This window comes from Panthera pardus, unplaced genomic scaffold (assembly GCF_024362965.1).
Source record: "Panthera pardus isolate Hobbes unplaced genomic scaffold, ASM2436296v1 HiC_scaffold_20, whole genome shotgun sequence".
NCBI lineage: Eukaryota > Metazoa > Chordata > Mammalia > Carnivora > Felidae > Panthera > Panthera pardus.
The window spans coordinates 17,654,369-17,676,796 of record NW_026526766.1 but is presented as its reverse complement, the minus strand read 5'-3'; the positions used below and the strand labels follow the sequence as shown (position 1 = coordinate 17,676,796).

The following is a 22,428-nucleotide window of genomic DNA, read 5'->3' as shown; positions in this document are numbered from 1 at the left end:
TATAATCACCACATAAAGAGAAAGCTCCATCTTCAGTAGAGAAATACTAAGAACAGATCTGAAACCCGCACAGGGCTCAAAGTGCAAAGGAGCAGAGATGGCAGTCTTGGGAGCCATCTTCTGGGGGGAGAGGGGGCAACTTGGAAGGGGCACTCTTTGAAGACTTGTTGGAGAAGGAGATAGGAAAAAGAGAAACAGTAGACGCCAAAACAAACAAAGAAAAGAAAAGTCACAAGGTCAGAAGACCAACTCCCTCCAAAAACAGTGATGAAAGTGTACTGAGAGGCCAGTGCACTCTTGAATGTGGAACTTAACAACTCATCTGAGCTCGCCACCTCTGTCCACACGTAACTGCTCCTAATGGCCTAGGAAAGAAAAACATTTCAAAACGAACGGAAACCAGTGGGAGAATATCCATGCAATGTCTCTACAAGCACGAAATAAAAGGTGAATCAAAATACTCCAGCTTCTAAAATTCCTGCTCAAGAATCTGCAACAGAACAAAACTCTGACACGTAAACTCTAACGAAAGACACTGACGTAGAGCCTGAAGATACGAGAAGAGAGCTCAAATTAAAAATTTTAAAACACATATGGACAGGAAAACACCCAGAAAGATGTGAAACTAGTGTTGACTAAAACCCTGGAAATAAATCAAAGATAAAACTATATTAAAAGTCATCATTAGAGGCACCTGGGAAGCTGAGTTGGTTAGGCCTCTGACTCTTGGTTTCAGCTCAGGTCATGATCTCACAGTTCGTGAGTTCGAGCCCCACATCAGGCTCTGTGCTGACAGTGTGGAGCCTGCATGGGATTCTCTCTCTCCCTCTTGCTTTGCCCTTCCCCCCTCACTCCCTCTCTCTCTCAAAAATAAATAAATAAACTTTAAAAAAATGTGTTAATTAAAAGAAACAATAATTAAATTATAAGGTCTCTAGCAGAGAATTAATTCAACTGAAGCTATAGTCAGGAGCACTGAGGAAAGTCATACAGATAGAAAAATAACAGAACAAAAAAACAAAGTAGAGATTAAAAGGATCCAAGGGCAAGTAGCTAAGAAAACAGGCAAAGAAGATCCAATATACTTATAACTGTATCTAATTATTAACAATTCTCTAAAGAAAAAAAATCCTCTGTGCCTCTAGACAGAGAGAGAGAGAGAGAGAGAAAAGAGAGTCACTAGCAAGGTAAAAAGAAGTCATCAATCAGGGTACCCTTCAAGTATCAAGGCTATAAAAACTATTTTATACAATTAAGAACTCAGGGAATTTTACACTAATAAACCCTTTCTAGGGAGTGTAGCAGGGGATATGCTTCATCCAACCAACACATGACTGGCCAAAGAACTGACAATGAGCATGAACTATAATTGTAATCTGATATTAAGAGCAGAGGTAGGAAAAGGATAGAAGAAAAGTAAGTATATGTTATGTGTTCTGACAAAGCCGGAAAAAGGAACTTAAAATAGAAGATGAAAAAATTAGAAATGCTAAGATAGAATAAACTAATGAATAGTTGGACTGACTGTAAGAGTTGAAGACTATCATTTAAAGCTGACAAACCAAATATAAAAGCCTAAGAGAGGAAAAAAAGGAAATGAGAGCCTATAAACGTTATTTGTAATAATCACTAAAATAAAAATCGAAACTTTCCCAAAAGCCAAACAAAATTTTTTATTTTTTTATTTTCTAAGTTTATTTATTTATTTTGAGAGAGAGAGAGTGTGTATGTGTGCAAGTTGGGGGGGGGCGGTGGTGCAGAGAGAGAAGGAGAGAGAGAGAGAATCCCAAGTAGGCTCCACACCACCAGTGCAGAGCCGGATGTGGGGCTCGAACTCATGAACTGCGAGATCATGACCTGAGCTGAAGTTGGATGCTTAACCAACTGAGCCACCCAGGCACCCCCAAAAAAATTATTTTAAAAAAGCAAAAACAAAGCACACAAGGAAACACAGTGAAATGGTATACATTCTCTCTCTCTCTCTCTCTCTCTCTCTCTCTCTCTATATATATATATATATATATATATATATATATATATATATGGTAAAATAGTATGGCAGAGTTGAGGCTTTTTGGTCATGTATATAAATGCCATGAGCTTAAAAATTGCCACTCAAAGAAAATGTGTTAAAATCCGCTCATAAGGCAGAATCTGACTTCTAGAACGCAGTATTCCCAATGTCCAAGAATAATGGCTTAGGGTAATGAAAATGATAGGCATTGTAAACTAATATCAGATAACATATCCAGAAACACCATTTCTCACCTCCCAAACTCGTCCAAATTCACCACCGACAACACAGTAAGGTGAGGGGAACGGGTCTTCTTCAAAAGCACCGATGGGAATATAAACGATTCCAGCCCCCACTAAGGGGGTTAGACAAACTCTAACATTTGCATCTGCCTTTTGACTGAACAACCCCACAGCTAGGAATTTCCCCTGAAAATAAAGCTCTAACAACACAGAGAAACATATGCATCAGGTTATCAAGTATGGAGGTACTGGTAAAAACAAAATACTGCAAACGACCTAATTGTGTTCATCAATGTCCAGTGAAATAAACTATGGTAACTCGCCTTCAACACAGCTGTGAAAAAGAAGAAGAAAGATCCCTATGAACTACTATGGAGTGATTTCCAGGGTATATTAAGTAATAAAAGAAAGAAGAAAAAAATGCATGGATAGTATCCTAAGCATTTTACTTTGAACCATAGTTTTACATATTACAAAAGAAAATAAATTAATAAAATTAAATATACAGAGACGGGGGAGGGTGCTCTTAAATTGAACCAAACAGAAACAAATTAACCTAACTAGATATGAAATTAATGATATCATCATAGAAGGGAAAAAGTATTTGTTCAAGCAACTTTTGACTCGAGTAGCCTGACTGGATTGCCACAGGGGGATTTATTCTAAGAACAAAAAGAAATCTTGAATTTTACTTAAATCTGTTTTTGGCAGTGGTATCGGTAAAGTCATTCCAATACTATTTTGTGCGTCCAGTAGTAAGTTTATTAATATTGATAAAAAACCCTGGTTCTCACTGTGGGAGGGAGGGGAGAGAAATACGAAATGGGTTAAGAAGAGGAAGAACCCGTATTAGTGGATTAAATCGTGGTAACACAACCAACTCCAGATACATGATCCTGATCTCTAGACTCTTTGATTGAAAAAGGGTCTAGAATGAAGGACACTCTTACTACCAAAACCTTGACTTTAAAATATCATTCCTCACTGGGGCGCCTGGGTGGCTCAGTTGGTTAAGCGTCTGACTGCGGCTCAGATCATGATCTTGCAGTTTGTGAGTTCGAGCCCGCGTCAGGCTCTGTGCTGACGGCTCAGAACCTAGACCCTGCTTGGGATTCTGTGTCTCCCTCTCTCTCTCTGCCCCTCCTCCTACTGTGGGGGCTCTCTCTCTCTTTCTCAAAAATAAATTTAAAAAAACCTTACAAAAAAAGATTCAAAATGGGCAATGGCCTCTCCCTCAATGGGGAAAAGCTATTGAAAGGAAAGGAAAGGAAAGGAAAGGAAAGGAGAGGAGAGGAGAGGAGAGGAGAGGAGAGGAGAGGAGAGGAGAGGAGAGGAGAGGAAAGGAGGAAAGGAGAGGAAAGGAGGAAAGGAGAGGAAAGGAGGAAAGGAAAGGAAAGGAGGAAAGGAAAGGAAAGGAAAAAGAAAAGGGGCCTAGAATGAAGGACACTCTTACTACCAAGATCTTGACTTTAATATCATTCCTCATTGGGGCGCCTGGGTGGCTCTGTCGGTTGAGCATCCGACTCTTGGTTTTGGCTCAGATCATGATCTCACAGTTCCTGAGTTTGAGCCCTGTGTTGGGCTCTAAATTGACAGCTGCCAGTGTGGAGCCTGCTTGGGATTCTCTTTCTCTGTCTCCCCCTCCCGTGCTCTCTCTCTCTCTCAATAAATAAATAAACTTAAAAAATATAGATATCATTCTTCAACAGGAGAAATCATCAACTTGGAGAATGGCTATATCTGGGTCTGAGGTAGAGAAAATACAAAGTGAACATTTTCCTGTACCATAGAAGAGGGAGCACTGAAAAAACAGACTGGGGACTTCTCAAAAGAACACAGGAGTCAACTTGAAAAGCCACCCACTCACCAGACTCAGGACAAGTGAAGAACCAAACAGAAATAATGTCATCAATGAATCACTACATTTAAGAAGAATCCATGAACTCATAAGAATAGTAAAAAGGAAGAGTCATGAAGGGATTACAGAATTGGAAAATCCTCATCTCGAAACCACTGATCTAATATCAACTTGGGGAGGAATCCTCAATAGATGCTAAAATCTTGGGGAGAGGTTGAAAAGCAATAAAATCTTCACAAGTCTCAAAATATTAGCCCTCAAATTTGATTAGTTAAAAAGACAAAATCCACCTTTACAGTGGAGAAATCTAGCAGATGCCTCAACCAGGCGAGTAAATAAATTTACCACCACCAAAAACGGGACTTCTAACCTTATGACATGAGGCACCAAAAAGGGTATAATGTCACCTGGGTGGTTTTTGTACCAAAAATGCTTAATCCTTCCTCCAGTCCCGGAAAAACAAAATGAAACAAAACAAAAACCCATCAACCAAATCCAAAGTAGGACTTACTCTACAACCACTAGCCTGGTCTCATCAAAACCATCAATATGAAAGACCACTCCTCAAGCCCAGTGAAGGGAGAGGGGATCTTCTAGATTAAGGGAAATAGAGACATGGAGAGAATAATGGCAACATAGGATTCTGAGTTCTGATCAAAGAAATTTTTTGTGACCACTGGCGAGATCTGAAGACGGTCAACTGGATAAGATCACTTTCCTAGAACCGACAATGACGTTTTGGTTATTTGGGAAAATAGTCTTAGGAGAGGCATCCTGAAATATTAGGGGGTGCATTTTTACAGCGTCTGCAATGTTCAAAATTCTGGAAAAAGGTGTGTGTGTGTGTGTGTGTGTGTGTGTGTGCGCACGCATGCGCGTACGTGTAAAGGGAAAACGTTAACTTTTGGTAAATCCAAGTGAATGAAATGTATGTGTTCTTACTAGTCTTTCAACTTCTCTGGGGATCTCAAATTTATCACAATGAACCACTGGAGAGACCGTACCACAGGCACATTTTTTTTTGTTTTGAACATATCAAACAGTTAAGCCCCCAAGGGCACAAAGCAAAGAGCCCCTGTCATAATGACAGACTTCAAGATGATCCAGAGAGAGGCAGTCGGCATCTGGAAGCACCAGGAGCCAAGAGGAAGCCATGCCAGTGTCCCCCAGACCACCCACTGCCCTCAGACGCTGGGCCCTCGCTGAGGCAGCTGTCTCTTCTCTAAAGCTGTCAGGGGTGGAGAGACCTTCCCAGAGCCTCTCGTTTTCGTTCCTCTTGCCACTCAGGCTCTGCCCTCCTTCTACGTCACCTCGCCCCCAAAGGTGTCTGACAAGGCAGGCAAGGTTAGTGGTCAGAAACCGTGAACAGAATAGGGAAAGAGGGGAGGAGAGATGGACAAGAAAGGGTGTGCTCCCTAGAACTTCTCTCAGAATATCAGAGCAAAAGCTCTTACCGTTTCCATCAGATTTGAACGAGGCGTTATTGACAGCTCTCTTGTAACCATGAGCAGAAAGCCTGGTGGAGAAAGAAGCCAACAGTTGGAGAGATCACAGCCGCCCTGACTGGTGGCAGAACTGGGTTCCTAGAGAACGGCTGTACTTTCTGGATCAACAGAGGCGTTGATCCAGGCTGCAGTCTATGAGCCCGTCAATTCTCTCTCTTCTATTACTTTTCCTTCCCCCCGGTTTGGACTGAAGTTTCCGATAACTTACAACTCCAACGATCTCAAAGGAAACATTTCATGAAAAATATTTTTTTCTTGGGCCACCTGGGTGGGGTGTCAGTTGACTGTTCGACTCTCTTGATCTCGGCTCAGGTCTTGATCTCAGGGTGATGAGTTCAAGCCCCGTGTTGGGCTCTGTGCTGGGCACGGAGGCTACTTTAAAAAATACACATGGGGTGCCTGGGTGGCTCAGTCGGCTAAGCGGCCGACTTCGGCTCAGGTCATGATCTCGCGGTCCGTGAGTTCGAGCCCCGCGTCGAACTCTATCCTCCCAGGACTTGAGAACGAGGGCTCTGTGCTGACAGCTCGGAGCCTGGAGCCTGGAGCCTGTTTCAGATTCTGTGTCTCCCTCTCTCTCTCTCTGACCCTCCCCCGTTCACGCTCTGTCTCTCTCTGTCTCAAAAATAAATAAAAACGTTAAAAAAAATTTAAAAAAAATTAAAAATACACATATGCACGTACATATGTATATATATATTTTTTTCTTGGATAAATAAATTAGAGAAACAACTCTTCACTTACATTTTCATCCCTCTGCTATCAATTCACAAAGCAGATTAGAATAGAAGAGGCTCTGAGAAGTCCTGCGGTAAAGAAACATTTTAGGTTTGTTCAAACCAGTGTGTCCCAAACCACTTGACTTTGGAGCTATCTATCAGCAATCCTTAGAAGCAGTGCTCCATCAGAAATAACTTTTGTTAATGACCGTGGAAGTCCTTCATTCGCCTGAAAAAGAAATCCTACCACGTACCATCACTTAATTTCAGGCACGTCATTTCCACAATAGAAATCTGAGGTCGAGGCAATCAAAGAAAAGATTCTAACTCGACACCAAAAACTTTAACTATACTTGCAGGGGTCCACGGGACTTGTGAGCATGCCTGTATTATACTGCTAGTAGAGAAAGTTAGTGATTTCCCAACCTGCTGTGACCTAGCAGACCACACAACTTTTTCATATTTGTATCCCCAGCAGGTTGAATTATGTCTGATACAGAGGAGGGACTCAATAAATGCTGAAGGAATAAAATCATTACCAATTTACTTTCTTCTGTGGGAATTATTTTCCTTGCTGCTTTCCTTCATTTTTCCCTTCTGTTACACATTGAATTAATGCTTTTATTGAACAGTCTGGGGTAACTCCTCGTTCTCAAGTCCTGGGAGGATAGAATTCATTCACTGCTCATTAGTGTATACAACCAGTTTAAATGATTTGTTCATTGCGCATTCCCTTTTACTTGTCCAGATTGAATCGGGTTTGATCATTACGGATCTCTTTAATCTTTTATTTCCTCGGACAAACTTCTACAATTAGAAATGTTTCTAAGTCCTGTTTTACCTCATCTTTCAAACTAATAAAGAATGGCAAGTTTAATACACTCTTTTCTAAAGAAGGCACATTAGAGGAAATAATTATAGGCTACTGTGCATAGACCTAGTGAAGTTAACTTCATCCCTTCAAAATAGAAGATGAATTCCCAGACATCAGGTTGCTGGAACAGATAATTTGGCCCCTCTCCATCTATTGCCCGTACAAGCTAAAGTAACGCAGGTCTTTGTAATATTTTTCGATTCTTCCGATGACAGTGCAGAATATGAAATAAACTGCAACATGTTAATAAAAAAAACCCAATTATGATGGAATAATAGATGTAACACAGTGGGGAATTTGGTCGGCATCCCTGAGAACAGAATTCTCAGCCTGAGAAAAGACACAGATGTAAGACTGATGACGATAAACTGTAGAACTCCTTTCAAATTGGACATATCTATATAAACCCGTGGTAGATTTCACACATAAAAATGCACATTTCCAACGCTGTTAACTAAAAAGCCCTAAAGACTAATCCAGTAATAGTGAGGATCTCAGCACTCATATTGCGGGGGGGTGGGGGGGGGGGGTATCTCTAAATATCAATTTTTTTAAAAAGGAGGAACAAGGGGTCTTTGGAGAAATGGCTTGATTCCATTTCTGGAACAAGAAATACCCAAGGGGTGTATACAACAGCTTGTCGTACCGCACAAAAAAAAAGAATATTAGGGACATGTCAAAAGGACCTAGGAGCCAACAGGAATGCGCTCTCACTGACCAAAGACGGGGTACCTTAAAGCAATAACGTCAATGGAATAAAGCACATCAACTATACGTAAACCCATTATTTTGTAATAAAACTTGAAAACAAAACAAAACACCTCCCTGGTAGCTTTTGATGAATGCTAGGAAAAGAACCTCCGAGACGACGGAAGAACTGTGGCACTGTACCTCGTGGCACCTACCAAGTAACTGATGAGAAGTCCCCCTTGATTAAAGTATTCCAGCCAATGAATGAAGAAGGAGTCACAGGAAGAGACCGTGACGATTTTGCAAACCCTAACGAATAACTAAAGGGCCTGCGTGAGGGTAGCCGCGAGTAGCCCAAAGCAGACAAGCCGTGCCTCGTGACGGAAGTGCACACCAACGACGTGGTGATCAGGCTCATCCTCAGCCTCTCGAAAACAAATGTGAACTTGGATCGAGCCTTCCCCTCCTACTACCTATCAATTTAGTGACAATATTAGAGATAGAACATGATAAAAGGCCCCATAAAAATGGAGTCAGCAAAATCTTGACCACACAAAGCTCTAAATGCCCTAGATGCTTCAAAAAAGGAAAAACAACCAAAAAAAAAAAAAAAAAAAAAGAGGTAAGCTAGAGATAGAATAAAAGCAATTTATGAGAAGCACCAAACGATCACAGCGTATGAACTCTGTTTGGACCTTAATTAACAAATTACAAAGAAACAATATTAGGCGACCAACTAACACATTACAAAATGGAAATATTAGGAGACAATAGGGAAAATCTGAAAACAGACAGGGGAGTTGATACTATAAAGAAATTATCATTAATTTTTTACAAGTGATGATGGTATTATGATTTTACTGTGGAAAAAAATGGCCCTTATCTTTCAGAGATACATACTGTAATATTTAGGGATGGAATGAAGTGGGTGAACTGCTTTAAGATAATCAAGTAGAGGGAGCAATAAATGAATGGAGATTGGCCTTGAGTTGATCATTATGGAAGCTGGAGATGAGACGTGGTGTTCATTCTATTATTTTCTCGGCTTTTGCTTTCAATTTCCCAAGAAGTTTGTATAATGCTTGCAGTGAAAGCTGGAGAAATAGGGATCAGATATGATCCTCAACCTGGAGTTCAGACCCGGAATTTAGGAGTGTGTAAAGTGACAGGGACATCAGTTTCTGATCAAGTACGAGGAAGTGTTTTTGAACTAAATTGTTCATTATGGCAAGACAGGGCTATGTGAGGAGAGTATACTTCTGGTTAGTAAAAATATACAAAGTGGGTACTGAACATGAGCTGAGGGCTTGCATTAAGTTATTTTTCAGACCCGTTCCAATGTGGTGGTCTTGTAACTCTTTTTTCCGTACCTTAAAGACCACCTGATTCAGGGTACTAATTGCAAAAACATGCACAGCGTTGGTTTCTGTGTGCTTGTGTGTGTCGTGCGCATGGATGTGAAGCAGAGGGCCCGGGATCCGGAGCACAGGCGTGGAAGAAAAATGAGAACAGGCGTGTAAAACATTTAAGCAGAGCAGGAATGATCTAAAAACAAATTTATGTAGCCCTGCTATGCTTAACTGACTACTGCTGAGAGTCCCGGTGAATTTCTTTTCGTTGACTGAAAAATAAAAATGGTTTCTCTATCACTAGGTAACAAACCCAAACATCGAGCTTTAAAACACTAATTTAACTGGGTTTCAGGAAACCATGCAAAGAGATCATTAAAAGAACACAGTCCTATGCTACCTGGGCATCATTTTCTTTACTTCAGACATGCTAATTTAGTCTGTTGCGATCAGAACTTCCAGCCCAGTAGACTTTTTACAAGGGTCAAGATTCGACTCAACAAGAAACTAAGAGAGAAAAGACTGACCAAAAAAAAAAAAAAAAAAAAAAAAAAAAAAGCTGTATTTCGTCCAAGTGGTCTTTAAGACTATTCCGTAAATATTGTACTAAATATCTGAATAGACACCATCCACACTGATGTTTTTTCTCCCCTTAGCATAAAGGAAGGAATTTTTTATTGGGTTCTTCTCCTCTTAATCAAAGAAAGAATAATCAAGTGAATGACTTCTTCACTTTGTCCACATCCTCTCCCATCACGAAGAGCACCTCTACAGTATAACCCAAGTTTGATTCTGACCTACTCAATTACATAATCAAATCCTCTTTCTGGAATTTCTGGTTTCATTCTACTTCTCTCACTATACTTTGGCTTCCTCTGTTGTGCAGAAAGCCTCTCAGCATGTACCATTTGCATATTGGATTAGCCACTGCTAGCCTAGAATCCCATCCCTAGGCCTTGCCAGTCTAGCAAGGATTTTCTTACACTTGAGAAACTGGAAAAAATCACATTGATGTGCATGTGCATTCTATTTGAAGACGGTTATTACTTTCTCTTCCCCAGGCAGCTTGGGTGTTTTGATTCTTCCCATCACTGCGATGCTAAAAATTATTCCTTTGACTCTACTGACTTCCAGCCAAGTTCACTGCTAACCAAAATTAAGGAAAAATAGCATTCCAGATGCCTCAGATAACTGTAGCATTTGAATTCTCAACACAGGACATTTGAAGGCATCATCATCTTTTAGAATGAGCCAACTCAGTTCTATGAATTTGGAAAATTTCAGATGAAGCCTCAGCGACTGACCCCCTCTCCTCATTTTCTATCAACATTTATGGAGTACGTACAAAGGAAATCCTACTTATTGGCAGAGAGATGGTGAAACAGGCCAGAAGTGTGTGCTTTCATCACCGGAACTAGCCCTAACTCAGCGTGAAAAGTCATGAGAAGGAGGGTTTCAGAGGAACCGTTTGACAAAAGAACTTGTCTTCAACACACTGAGAAGACAACTGCAGATTGAGTGAGCTTAGGGGTCCATGCTATATGCTTTCTAAGAGAAAATGAGCTACTAATTAAAGAAAAGGTTTGACTAAAATCTTGACAAACACAACTCTGTTGCTGTTAACAGACCCTTCACCACGTTAGAGTAGGGCCCAAAGGACCAGGCTACCCACGTATTTGGACTCTGTGAAAGTGAAGCTGAAAAGATCAACTACCAGAATGGAAGAAGTTCTATCTTGCTCAAGGAAATTCATAAAGATTGTAACAATTTGCACCTGGCGGGAATAAATAATATCTGAAGTGATTTTTTTTTTTCCAGGTAGATCGTCAATTACTAGCCTCTTCGAAGCAAAATAACTCAACCTTCTACCCATAAACTGCTTGCTTACTCTTCATTAAAGAAGGCACTGTGGTCAACTTACTATTTCATCCTTGGTATCCAGAACACTGTAAGTGCTGGGGAAAAAAAAGCAATTCTCTAAGAATGAATGAATGAATGAATGAATGAATGAATGAATACCTGCCTAACACGAACTCTGATTCAGCTGGATTTTTCCAGTCTGTAAAACAAATATGGACCATACTTGGGATTTAGTTTGCTTTCTTCGGGGGGAACACTAATGAATATTTTTCTTCCGTGTTAATTTATTTGTTCAGTGAACACAAAGTTTTAATGAAGCTGGAGCTATTATTCCAACCCAGCCACGTTTGCGTTCAGCCCCCCTAAATACCTTGGCTGGCAGCTGCAAACCTGAGACTTGGGGAAAGTTCTCACCATTCCTTCATCAAAATGTTGCACGGTGCCTAAGTATTTACGCAAACGATATGGTCTATGCTAAATACCTTCCAAGAGTAGGGAGTTTGGGTACGCGGTAGACACTGGGTATCTATACAACCACCCCTAACAAAAACCCTGAGCACGGAGTCCCTAATGAGTTTCCTTGGTAGGCAACATCTCGCACATGTTGTCACAATTCATTGCCGGACGAATTAAGTGCTTTCCGTATGACTCCACTGAAATAAGTCTCTTGGATGCTTAAGCTTCGTTTCCTCTGGACTTTGTGCCATGTGGCTTTTCTTTTTGCTGATTCTGTGCTGTATCCTCTCACTGCAATCAATTACCGAATCACCGAAGCTGGGGTGGTCTTGGGGAACCCCAACACAGGGGACACGGCGAATCTGAAGCGGTAAGGAAACAAAAGCGCGGTCCGTCAACAGCGGGGAGCTCGCGGGATAGGGCTGAGCTGGAAAGGAAGACACGGGCCCATTGGTAGTGCATGCTGTCCCCTGACCCAGTACCCAGTTGAATCGGCCATGTGGAACTAGAGGGCGTGAAGCAGGAGTGAACTTAAGAAAATACGCCGAGTCCAGATGTCTCTTTTTTTTTTTTTTCCACTTGGGCTAAGGTTGATCTAAAATACCTTTCTACAGGACACGGAGCTGCTTAGAAATAAATACTAGAACACCAAACTCATGCCTAAGCCCCCACTAGGTCCTCCCAGTACATCGTTTGCAGCTTGGCCGGAGTCTGCCCTTTCTCAGAAGGCCACCTGTTTGCTTCAAGACGTGCCACATGGTTGCAGATTTGCACCATGTTGCATTTTCAATTAAACCAGCTAAATGGGGTGTTTTAAAAGGACGACTTCCAAGCTGCCAGGACAATAATGCCACAAACTCCACCAGATTTTATTAGAGTCAAATGACAGTATAAATCATTAGGAAGATGTGTGCCAACCACAGAAACAGCAATGTCTCAAACTCTTGGAGTACTGAACACCATCCAGTTGGCTGAGAAAGAACCATGTGGCTTAAAATCATTTTTCACGATTACTATCCTAGCTAGTTCATAGTTTTGGGCAGATATGGCCCCACATGCGTAGTCGAACTCAGCTAATTTTCACGCTGCCGATCGACAAATATAATTTTTTTCCCCTCAGAAAAACCACCCAGAGAGCTTTCATGAAATCCCGAGGTGGTACATCAAAAGAAGGGAGCCCATTTATTAGAGCCTGGCTTGAAAGATGCATATTAAATAGGCCACCCTCTATTCATCACAGAGAATTCCACTGTACTAAGACGACAAATTCGGAATATCAGTCATACTAACTACCAGAGTCTGAGAGTCAAACAGCAAGATTTCACAAGCCCTTCTTTACTTTTTTCTTTTCAACTGAGCTTGCCTTCTACAAGGCAAGAGGGGGGAAAAAAATTAAGTTATTAACTACGGGCTTGTCCAAAATCGTTACCAGTTCTTTTTTTCCCCCAAAATATATTATTTCTTAACAGTCAGACAAGAGATATTGTACAACGCTACATCAATTTCTCTACAAAATAAAATATTTACATGGCTAAAGGAATAGAACCTTTTCTACCAAACTTGGTTTTTCACCCAAGTTTCATTTCCAGGTGGTTTTCCCGGGATTGTTCATCAATGGCCCAAGTGCTGCATTCCACCCATGGATGTGTATTTTAGGATTTCAAAAAACGTTAAGCTGCTGCGAACTGAAGATCCCTCCCACAAACAAGAATCTGCCAATAAAGGGCATCTCCCCCCTGCATTTCATTTTTTTTTTTTTTTTTAAATTTTTTTTCAACGTTTTTTATTTATTTTTGGGACAGAGAGAGACAGAGCATGAACGGGGGAGGGGCAGAGAGAGAGGGAGACACAGAATCGGAAACAGGCTCCAGGCTCCGAGCCATCAGCCCAGAGCCTGACTCGGGGCTCGAATTCACAGACCGCGAGATCGTGACCTGGCTGAAGTCGGACGCTTAACCGACTGCGCCACCCAGGCGCCCCTCCCCCCTGCATTTCAAATTGAGCATCTGTGCTAACTCTGTAGGGGAGGGAGGGATGCTATTAGGACAGAGCTCACAGGGGGGGTTCAACGGTATCATGTTCTATTCCTCAGTCGGGGGGTGGGTGGACAGGTATTTGTGGTATCCTTAGAAGTGTCTCTATACCTGAAATATTTTACGATGACTTAAAAAAATATCTAAACCCCCTGAATTTGTTCGATTGGCATTTCCAGACCCTTGAGAGGCACCTTACTTAGCCTTGGTGTCTCTAGAGTCGAGCTGAATTTTCTTTAGTAGGGTCATAATGATCCATTATACCAGCCGGGTACATTAAAACCCTTTCTATCGTACCAAATTCCCACAGGCTTGGCCAAATCTTGGTGACCTTTCCTGTCAGATAACCTTTGTCTGCGGAGCATCTTGAGAGAATATAGAAGCCAAGCATATTTCCAATCAATGCAAGTAAAGTAAAAATATCTTCTTGTATTAAAGCTGCCAGCTTCCCAAAGAGAAAATGTGGTAACAGAAAGGTAGAAGATCTAGAAAAACAAGTTAAATTGACCAAGCGTGCTTTAAAATGTCCCTTAAGTTTAAAAACCCCTTCTTGCCCCAGCTGATAGTGGGAATATGGAAGCTGGCTGTAGTCATATAAACCTCGTGTCTGAGGTAGGGTAGGACAAAGTGGTCTCAGGCGGGTCCCGGGACCCTAACGTCCGCATAGATTGGGAACCTGTTAGAAATAAATGCAGATTCCCAGATCTAGGCTGGGGGTGTGCGTGAGAGGGGTAGACCGCGAGCCCTCCAGATGATTCTGACGCCGCCAGTTTGAGAACCATGGGTGTCAAGGTTGGAAGGCCGGCCTCAGGGCTCAGAGCAACTGGCTTTAAACACCAGGGCTTGCCCCTGATAAACAGTGGGACTCTGGACAAGTTACTTCATGTGTCTATTCTTTGGGTTCCTCATCTGTAAAATGAAGATAATAATAGGTCCCAACTCACTAGAAACCTGGCAGCAAGACACCACATGTGAAAGTCTGCCAGCATGCTTGACATATACTGAGCACTCAAAGGTGAGCAATTATTTTCTCTACTACGTAGATCACCAAAGAATTGGTAAACACCAGATTACTCAAGTGTTTGTTTGATCAGCATTTATGGAGCATTTATTACTTATCAGACCTTAGGCAATGAGTGACACAGGATTCCTACCTCACTGCCGTGCTTCTCAGTCCCGACTGCTTATTAGAATCACCCAGTGAGCGTTGATAAAATACCCCCACTCAAGCCACACTCCCCAAAACATAAAGAATCTCTGATTGGGGGGGGGGCAAGCTTGGGTGTGTTTTTAGTTGTTTTTTTTTTTTTTTTTTGAGAGAGACAGAGGGAGAGATGAACACAGAGCATGAATGGGGGAGGGACAGAGAGAGAGGGATTATGTACATAATCCCAGAGAAACTTCTGGAAGGAACCCCTTGCCCAGGAAACTTTCACTGGTGCTTATATATTCCCCTCCTGCTTTACTGATCTCAGGAAGCACAAATCATGTTTCCCCCAATCCTCGGTGCTTGCCATCTTGGCCAGACAAAGAGCAGGTGCAGAAGTCTGTCCATGCAACAAGAAGCGAGTGCTATTTTTAGGATTGCACTCTCCCAACTCCTGGAAGCCTGAGCACAGTATTTCAGGACAGAGGAGTAATTATACGGCCATCGTCTCTGTAGATGCAGTTGGAGATTTCCCCGGATATATTGCCCAAGCTTCCAGGCCAGACATAATGGTTTCACACACCAGTTTCCAGGGGGAGGAGCCACAGGGGCAAAGCTTTTAAATTAATTAAAAGAGACACCCAGGCACACTTCATGCCATTCTTTAATCTCCACTCTCCTGTGATAAATATAGAATGACAGGCCGGGGCCCAGGCTAACGAGCTAAAGGCAGGACCCTATGGAGGCTCGCCAAGCAGCCCTCAGAAACACTCCAGCAGGGCCCAGGGTCCAGAGAGAGGAAGAAGAAAATCAGCACCTTGCTCAGCCGGGTCACCGATGTGTCACCAGAAGGCTCTGAAAAGCACGTGCTGGACAAGTGATTCCCCCTCTTCCTTGACTAGCAGCAGTTTAAACAACGGACAAGAGGAAACAGCATGTATTTCCTTTTAATTGCAATTAAACGGTCAGAGAATAATAACAATAAAGACTTACTGAGGGTTTTCTAGTGTCAGAAAAGGCACTACGCTAAGGGCTTCTCATGTAGTACTTCATTTAATTGTGGCCACCGGCTTCCCAAATGATCCTCACCTCCTAGTATGTACATCCACATCACACAGTTCCCTCACACACGAAATCGGAGCTGGCATGTGGGGCCGATAGAAAATTCCAGAAGAAACGGTCTGTGACTTCTGAGGCTAGATAATAAAAGACATCACTACTTCTAACATGACTTCCTGGATTATTTGCCCCGGGGGAAGCCAGTGCCGTCTCAAGTGGACACTCAAGCAGTCCTCACCACAGGATGAGGCCAATAACGAGGCCACTTGCAAGTGAATCCTCCAGCTGCAGCCAAGCCTCTGAGTCGTCCAACCGAAGTCCCAGACGCCACAGAAAGAGAAGCCGTCACTGCTGGGCCCTGTCCGAACAGGGCCCGTGAGCTGTTTGCAAAATTAAGTTCTGTGATTTGTTACACAGCAATAGCTAACTCATACACAAGAACCAGATACTTTCACGTTACTGTTGAGGAGAGTTCGAGGTAACTCATGGGCACAGTAAGTGAAGCAATGGGGATCCGCATCGAGGTTGGCAGATTTGAAGTTCTAGCTCTCATCCCGTCCCGTTACTCCTGACAGATCAACTTAAGGTACATAACCTCTTTCCCACCCCTTTTGTTAAGGGAAAAGCAACCATTTAATAGGAAGCTTCGAAACTCTTTAGTTGTTCAAGATACTTTGTTCATCCTCCATGGCACCCACTACTCTGCCTTGAATTTTAGTCGCTTCTCTGTGGATAGATTCGAAGTTCCTGGAGGGCTGGAGTAGCATCTTTCTTAGGATAGTGCTTCTAAGTAGGACAAGGGTGGGGACAGGATGCCGGGTCGGTCCTATGGACTCCCATCAACCTGCCTGGTTTGTCAGCACTGCTCTACCGCGTTCGGGCTGGGTGATTTTAACGTTTGTTTATTTTTGAGAGAGAAAGAGAGACGGAGTACGAGCTGGGGAGGGGCAGAGAGAGCGGGACACACAGAATCCGAAGCGGGTTCCAGGCTCCGAGCCGTCAGCACAGAGCCGGACGTGGGGCTCAAACCCACGAACCACAAGATCATGACCTGAGCCACCCAGACGCCCCAGGCTGGGTGCTTTTAGACAAGTCGTCTACATTTCAGGAGCCACAGGTTCCTTGCTCTTAAAACAGGGCCAATATCCACACACACACTTTCGCTCACACTACATTAGAAACATACTCAAAGTATTTAGCACATCGCCTGGCACACGGTAAGTGCTCCATAAACACGTCACCTATGTGAATTATCAAACAGGTATTGAAACACAGCCGACGTTGAAATGCCCGAACAAAAGTTCTTCCCTCCACTTTCCTGACATGCAAAGGGAATTTCCAAAGAAATAGCAACAGTTCTTGGGGGAGAGGAGGTCTCGCTCTACGGGTACTGAAACCTTCGGAGTCCCCAGGCTGGCCGAGGTGCTAATGCCTTGGCCATGGTTCCTCCAGAGCCCAGGCCAGCCTGCCGAAGCGGTAAGAAGGTCAGGGAAAGCTGCCCAACACGTCCCCCGCTCACTGGGACCGGTGCCAACAGCACACCAGCTCTTTCTTGCATGAAGAAATGTAAGGCGACGAGGGTCTCCTCTGCCCGGCCTCATGAACGGTGGCGGAGAGGGATTTCTCTCCCATCCCCTCTCTTAATCCCATTATACTCTTATCATTTTGTCAGCATCAGACAGAGCTCCCCAGGTCCTGCCAACACTCTTTCCAATGCCTTCCCAGGTGGCTCACTCTTCCCAGGTCTTGGAGCTAACAAGCTGTCAAGGGTCCTACTGTCCCTTCAGGTGATTTCTACTCGAATGCTGTTTAGAGTCCCGCCTCCCTTTGAACTTAGCTTTATGGCTCCCGTTTTTTTTTTTTTTTTTTTTTTTTTTTCTTTTTTGGCCTGAAAGAGTTTTCTATGTAAAATTCTCTCTGGGGGTTCCGAAATATTTCCACAACCTTCTACTTCTGGGTGAGACTAAGAAAAACGAAATTGGGAGAAAAGCCAGCCGCTTTCACCCACCTCAAAATAAGCACAAGTTCCTGGCATCGCGAGGCGCTAGGTCAGATCTTCCGGGGGGTAGAAGTGACTCTGCTCCCGCCCCAGTGTAACAAGAGTACGATGAAAATATCGACAGCATCGAAACAAAGTGCCAAGGGAAAGGTGCCAACGCGCCGCAGAGACGGAGGGCCCAGGAGAGCGGAGGAAGGGAAGAGGGGACAGATGAGGACAAGGGACACTTGGAGCCGTCGCCTCAGGCATGGGCCCCGAAGAAGGGGTGAGTCCCCACCTAAGTCCATGGCGAAAGGCAGGAAGAATAGCCGGGTGGGAAGAATGAAAGGCACAGAGGCAGGAAAGTATGAGACGGGTCCGTAAAATGCTACGGGTTTGCAGAGAAGCAGGGACAGGACCGCAAAAAATAAAGGAAGTTAAGGGAAACACCCTTGCAATAGCCAGCAATGAAGACTTTCAAAAAAAGAGGAAGGCAAAGGTCTCTTTGTAGATTATAGAGCAAACCGGGGACATGGGGATTTGACGAGTAAGAATAAGTAACGTATTTCTCAGGGATCACGAACATAAAACCCTGAGACTAGAGAAATATATGTATATTTTTTTTAAGTTTACTTATTTATTTTGAGAGAAACAGAGCGAGCGCAGGAGCGTGCACACATGTGAGCAGGGGAGGGGCAGAGAGAGGGAGCGAGAGAACCCCAAGCAGGCTCCGCGCTGTCAGGACAGAGCCCGATGCAGGACTCAACCCTATGAACCGTGAGCTCATGACCTGAGCCAAAATCAAGAGTTGGACGCTTAACTGACTGAGCCACCCAGGTGCCCCAGAGAGAAAGAAATACATTTCCGAAGGAGGCAACGTCAGGCGAGCAGGTGGACAGCTCTACTCAACACTTAAGCCAATTGCCCTCACTGAAAGTTTCTGCCTGAACCAATGAGCTAAGTACAAGTCACACACTTTCCAGCCAGTCTTTCCCTTAGTTTAAAAAACCATTTTCCCTAGTGTTTAAAAACCATTACCTAAAGTAAGCAAGCACATATTAGAGGACTTAAGCCTGGAATCTGTTACTTACCAGCAGAGTCATTTCAATGGCTTCTGAGAGCCACTGTCCATTACCCAGACTGGTTTTAAGTGGAGGACACATGTATCAGAGAGGAACCCGATCCCTGACAGGTCTAAGGGTGCCTGTCTGCACCTTAGTATATTTTTCTATCCTCTGGCCCAGATGTAGAAAGCTACACAGAGTAAGCTCTCCAACAGAAATTCTGTGAATCCAAACTCCCTTCATCTTTTGCCTTAGAACCAAAGAGCAAAGTTCCAGAAAGATCCAGAAAACAGCATGGTCCCTCAGCCAAATCTCATATGGTGGGTCTCCTGGAACAGGAAACCATCCCTGGTCACTGCCTCTGTGTCTTCCCAGACCCCACAGACGTGCCCTGGACAACACAGCCCCAGGCCAGGCTTCCTCACCATATACCACATGCTCGGCCACTTGGGATCGTTGAAGTAAGTCGGCTGGGCACGGCTGAAGTCATAATCCCTCTTTGTCCGTCTTTTTACCACTTGCTGTTGGATCCACTCCACCTGCCAAGAAGAAGGACATGTGGTGAGCGTTCAACATCCACCACGGTTAGCACGACATCAATGACGCTCTGAAGCACTTCCCATCCTGAGCCAACTCGGTTCAAGTCACAGACTTCGTGCTGGCAACGAGAATCCGAGCCTCTGCTCTCAGATTCTCTAGAAACCTAGTTCTCCTTTATTTACTTATTTTTATTTTTAATGTTTATTCATTTTCGAGAGAGAGAGAGAGAGCATGAGCATGAGCAGGGGAAGGGCAGAGGGAGAGAGGGAGACCCAGAATCCGAAGCAGGCCCCAGGCTCCGAGCTGTCAGCGCAGAGCCCAACGCGGGGCTCGAACCCACGAACCGTGAGATCGTGACCTGAGTCAAAGGTGGACGCTCAACCAACTGAGCCACCCTAGTCTTTCATGACACCATCATCCCTATCTCTCGACAACATGCTAGCTTTCTGGCTTCTTCAGAAAGCATGTTTCACTCCCAATTCTTTTTTGCAAGTTGACAGTGTTAATTTTTTAAGCTCATTTTTTCATCCTTACTTCATCTAAGGGTCAGCAAACTTTTTCTATGAAGGTCCAGATAATTCATATTTTAGGCCTGCAGGCCATCGATCTCTGTCGCAGCTACTCCTTCCGCTCTTGTGCGCCACAGACAGACAGAAATGAAGGGGTGTGATAGTTCCAGTAAGGCTTTCTGTAGGAAAACAAGTGGCAGACTGCATTTGGCCCACGGGCCACAGTTTGTGACCCTTGCCTTACACGACACATCAAATGTTTTTAATGCTCTGGGATTGCACAGCAAATTTTAACATTATCCTGGGATCAAATCCTCTAGGATCACAATTTTTTTTTTTTTTCTTTTAAAGAAATGGCTTCCTACAACATAGCGTAGTAGAAACGGCAATATTCGGGGAATCAGAAAACCAAAGCCCTAGACGGGTCTCTGGCACACAATTAGAGAAATCGCTCAATTTCCTGAGCCAGAGAGGCTCCGTGCCAGCTCACATTCAAACTCCCCACACTTGAGAAAGTCTTAAATATTTAGCCACAACGTTTGCTTAAACAAGGCAACCGAGAACTTTCGAGTTTAATACAGTATGGTAACCTAAACAGAAGAACTACATTATGGAGGTGTTTTTTTAAATGTTTATTTAGTTTTTGAGGGAGAGAGAAAGAGAGACAGAGAGAGACAGAGTGCGAGCAAGGGAGGAGCACAGACAGCAGGAGACACAGAAGCCAAAGCAGGCTCCAGGCTCTGAGCCATCAGCACAGAGCCCGACGCAAGACTTGAACCCACGAACCACGAGATCACGACCTGAGCTGAAGTCAGGTGCTTCACCGACTGCGCCACCCAGGCGTCGCATGGGGGTGTTATTTAAAACAGGTAATCATTATGGCAACATAAAAATAAACAATTTCCCTTTTGAATGGTGCATCTCAAATGCGGTATCAGCCCGGGTGGCATTCTACAATTTGTTCCTAAGTTCTCCTTTGTTTGATCTCCCCTGGCCATAGCTTATTTAGCCATAATACTCTAAAATGTTCTGTTCTACCATTTATCCCTCCTCTCCACAAAGGGATTAAAAATTGAGGGGAGGGAGACTTTGTGGTCCACTAGTGATTCCCATTCAGCAAAGATTTCAAAACCCCTTTTGCCTACTTGATTAAAGATCTTTGGAGGAGATACTAAGGTACTGATTACCAGGCTCAAGGTGCACGGTTATAAATTAGGTACAAAGGCCAATAGCCAAACTAATAAATTTCTATGATTCTCCCACTGAGAAAATCTATTCAACGAGGCTATTGGTATGTAAGATGAATTCGAATAGTGAATTCCTAATGATAGCACTAACAAGGCAGACAGAATTACACAGCCTCCTAAACACATATAAAATCCATTTATGACAAGGATCCCAGCTAAGCATCATACACGTGCCTTCTCCGACAGGTAATTTAGGCAAAATGATCAGTCCGGGAAAAAAAGCTAATACATGAAAAATAATATTCTCCAAAAGGAAAGGTTTTCCTGTTCCTGTTTCAATTCATGTAGACTAAGGGGGCCCTCTGGCACTGGAACATTCTACTCCCACACACATCCCCAACATCATACCTTGTACACTGGACAGAAGAGATTGTGTGCATTTCTTTAAACTTTAAAGAAACAGTTGTCTTTAAACAACGGTCGTCAGGGATGCCAACAGGGATCTTGTTTTGTCTTTGACTCAAGAGACTGCTCTTTAGAAGTCACATCGAAACTAATGCGGCGTTAAAAATGTGTGTACTTTTTTTTTTTAACGAAGAGGGTAATTTTTAAGCGGCTGGATTTCGAACAATATAGGGAAAAAATCGATCTCTTTCTCAAAGTAGAGCAGCCAGCATGGGCGTGCATGCACTTTTTCTATTTCCAGGAAACATTTTAATCTCTTAGTTTCAAACAATCTTTCTAAGGAATGAGTCTCATTCACCCACTTGTTCATTCAAAAAGCATTAAGTGTCTCTTCTGCACCAGACGCTGTGCTGGGAATATAAAGAGGAGTAAAAATAGTCTTTGGCTCTGAAGGACTTACATTTTACCAAGAAATAGTTAGCAAGCATTCCACAGTTTTCCACTTCATAAAAATGTAGTCATCTCCATGAATGACATCTAGCACTCTATTAATCAGGCCATTTGTGAAAAATTTGATTATGCAAATTATATCTGCGATCCTTATTATTACCGCCCAAGTCACATCGCAGCAAGACTAGATCAGTATACATGTGTATGCTAGGGGAAAGAAGGCCGCAGATCCGTTTAGATGGAACTCTCTCTGGGGCGCCTGGGTGGCTCAGTCGGTTGGGCGTCCGACTTCGGCTCAGGTCACGATCTCACGGTCCGTGAGTTCGAGCCCCGCGTCGGGCTCTGGGCTGACGGCTCGGAGCCTGGAGCCTGTTTCCGATTCTGTGTCTCCCTCTCTCTGACCCTCCCCCGTTCATGCTCTGTCTCTCTCTGTCTCAAAAATAAATAAACGTTAAAAAAAAAAAAATTTAGATGGAACGCTCTCCAAACGAA

General features: G+C 43.4%; 1 protein-coding gene across 3 annotated transcripts in view; it reads right to left on the bottom strand.

Annotated features, from left to right (window-relative positions):
- The window catches only part of PCSK5 (proprotein convertase subtilisin/kexin type 5), a 444,612-nt gene that overhangs the window by 336,892 nt on the left and 85,292 nt on the right, over positions 1–22,428 (bottom strand). For all 3 annotated transcript variants that reach the window (XM_053907817.1, XM_019463577.2, XM_019463578.2), the window contains exon 3: positions 19,271–19,384. In XM_053907817.1, coding sequence (XP_053763792.1) covers positions 19,271–19,384 — 114 coding nt within the window. The remainder of the gene's footprint in view (positions 1–19,270; positions 19,385–22,428) is intronic.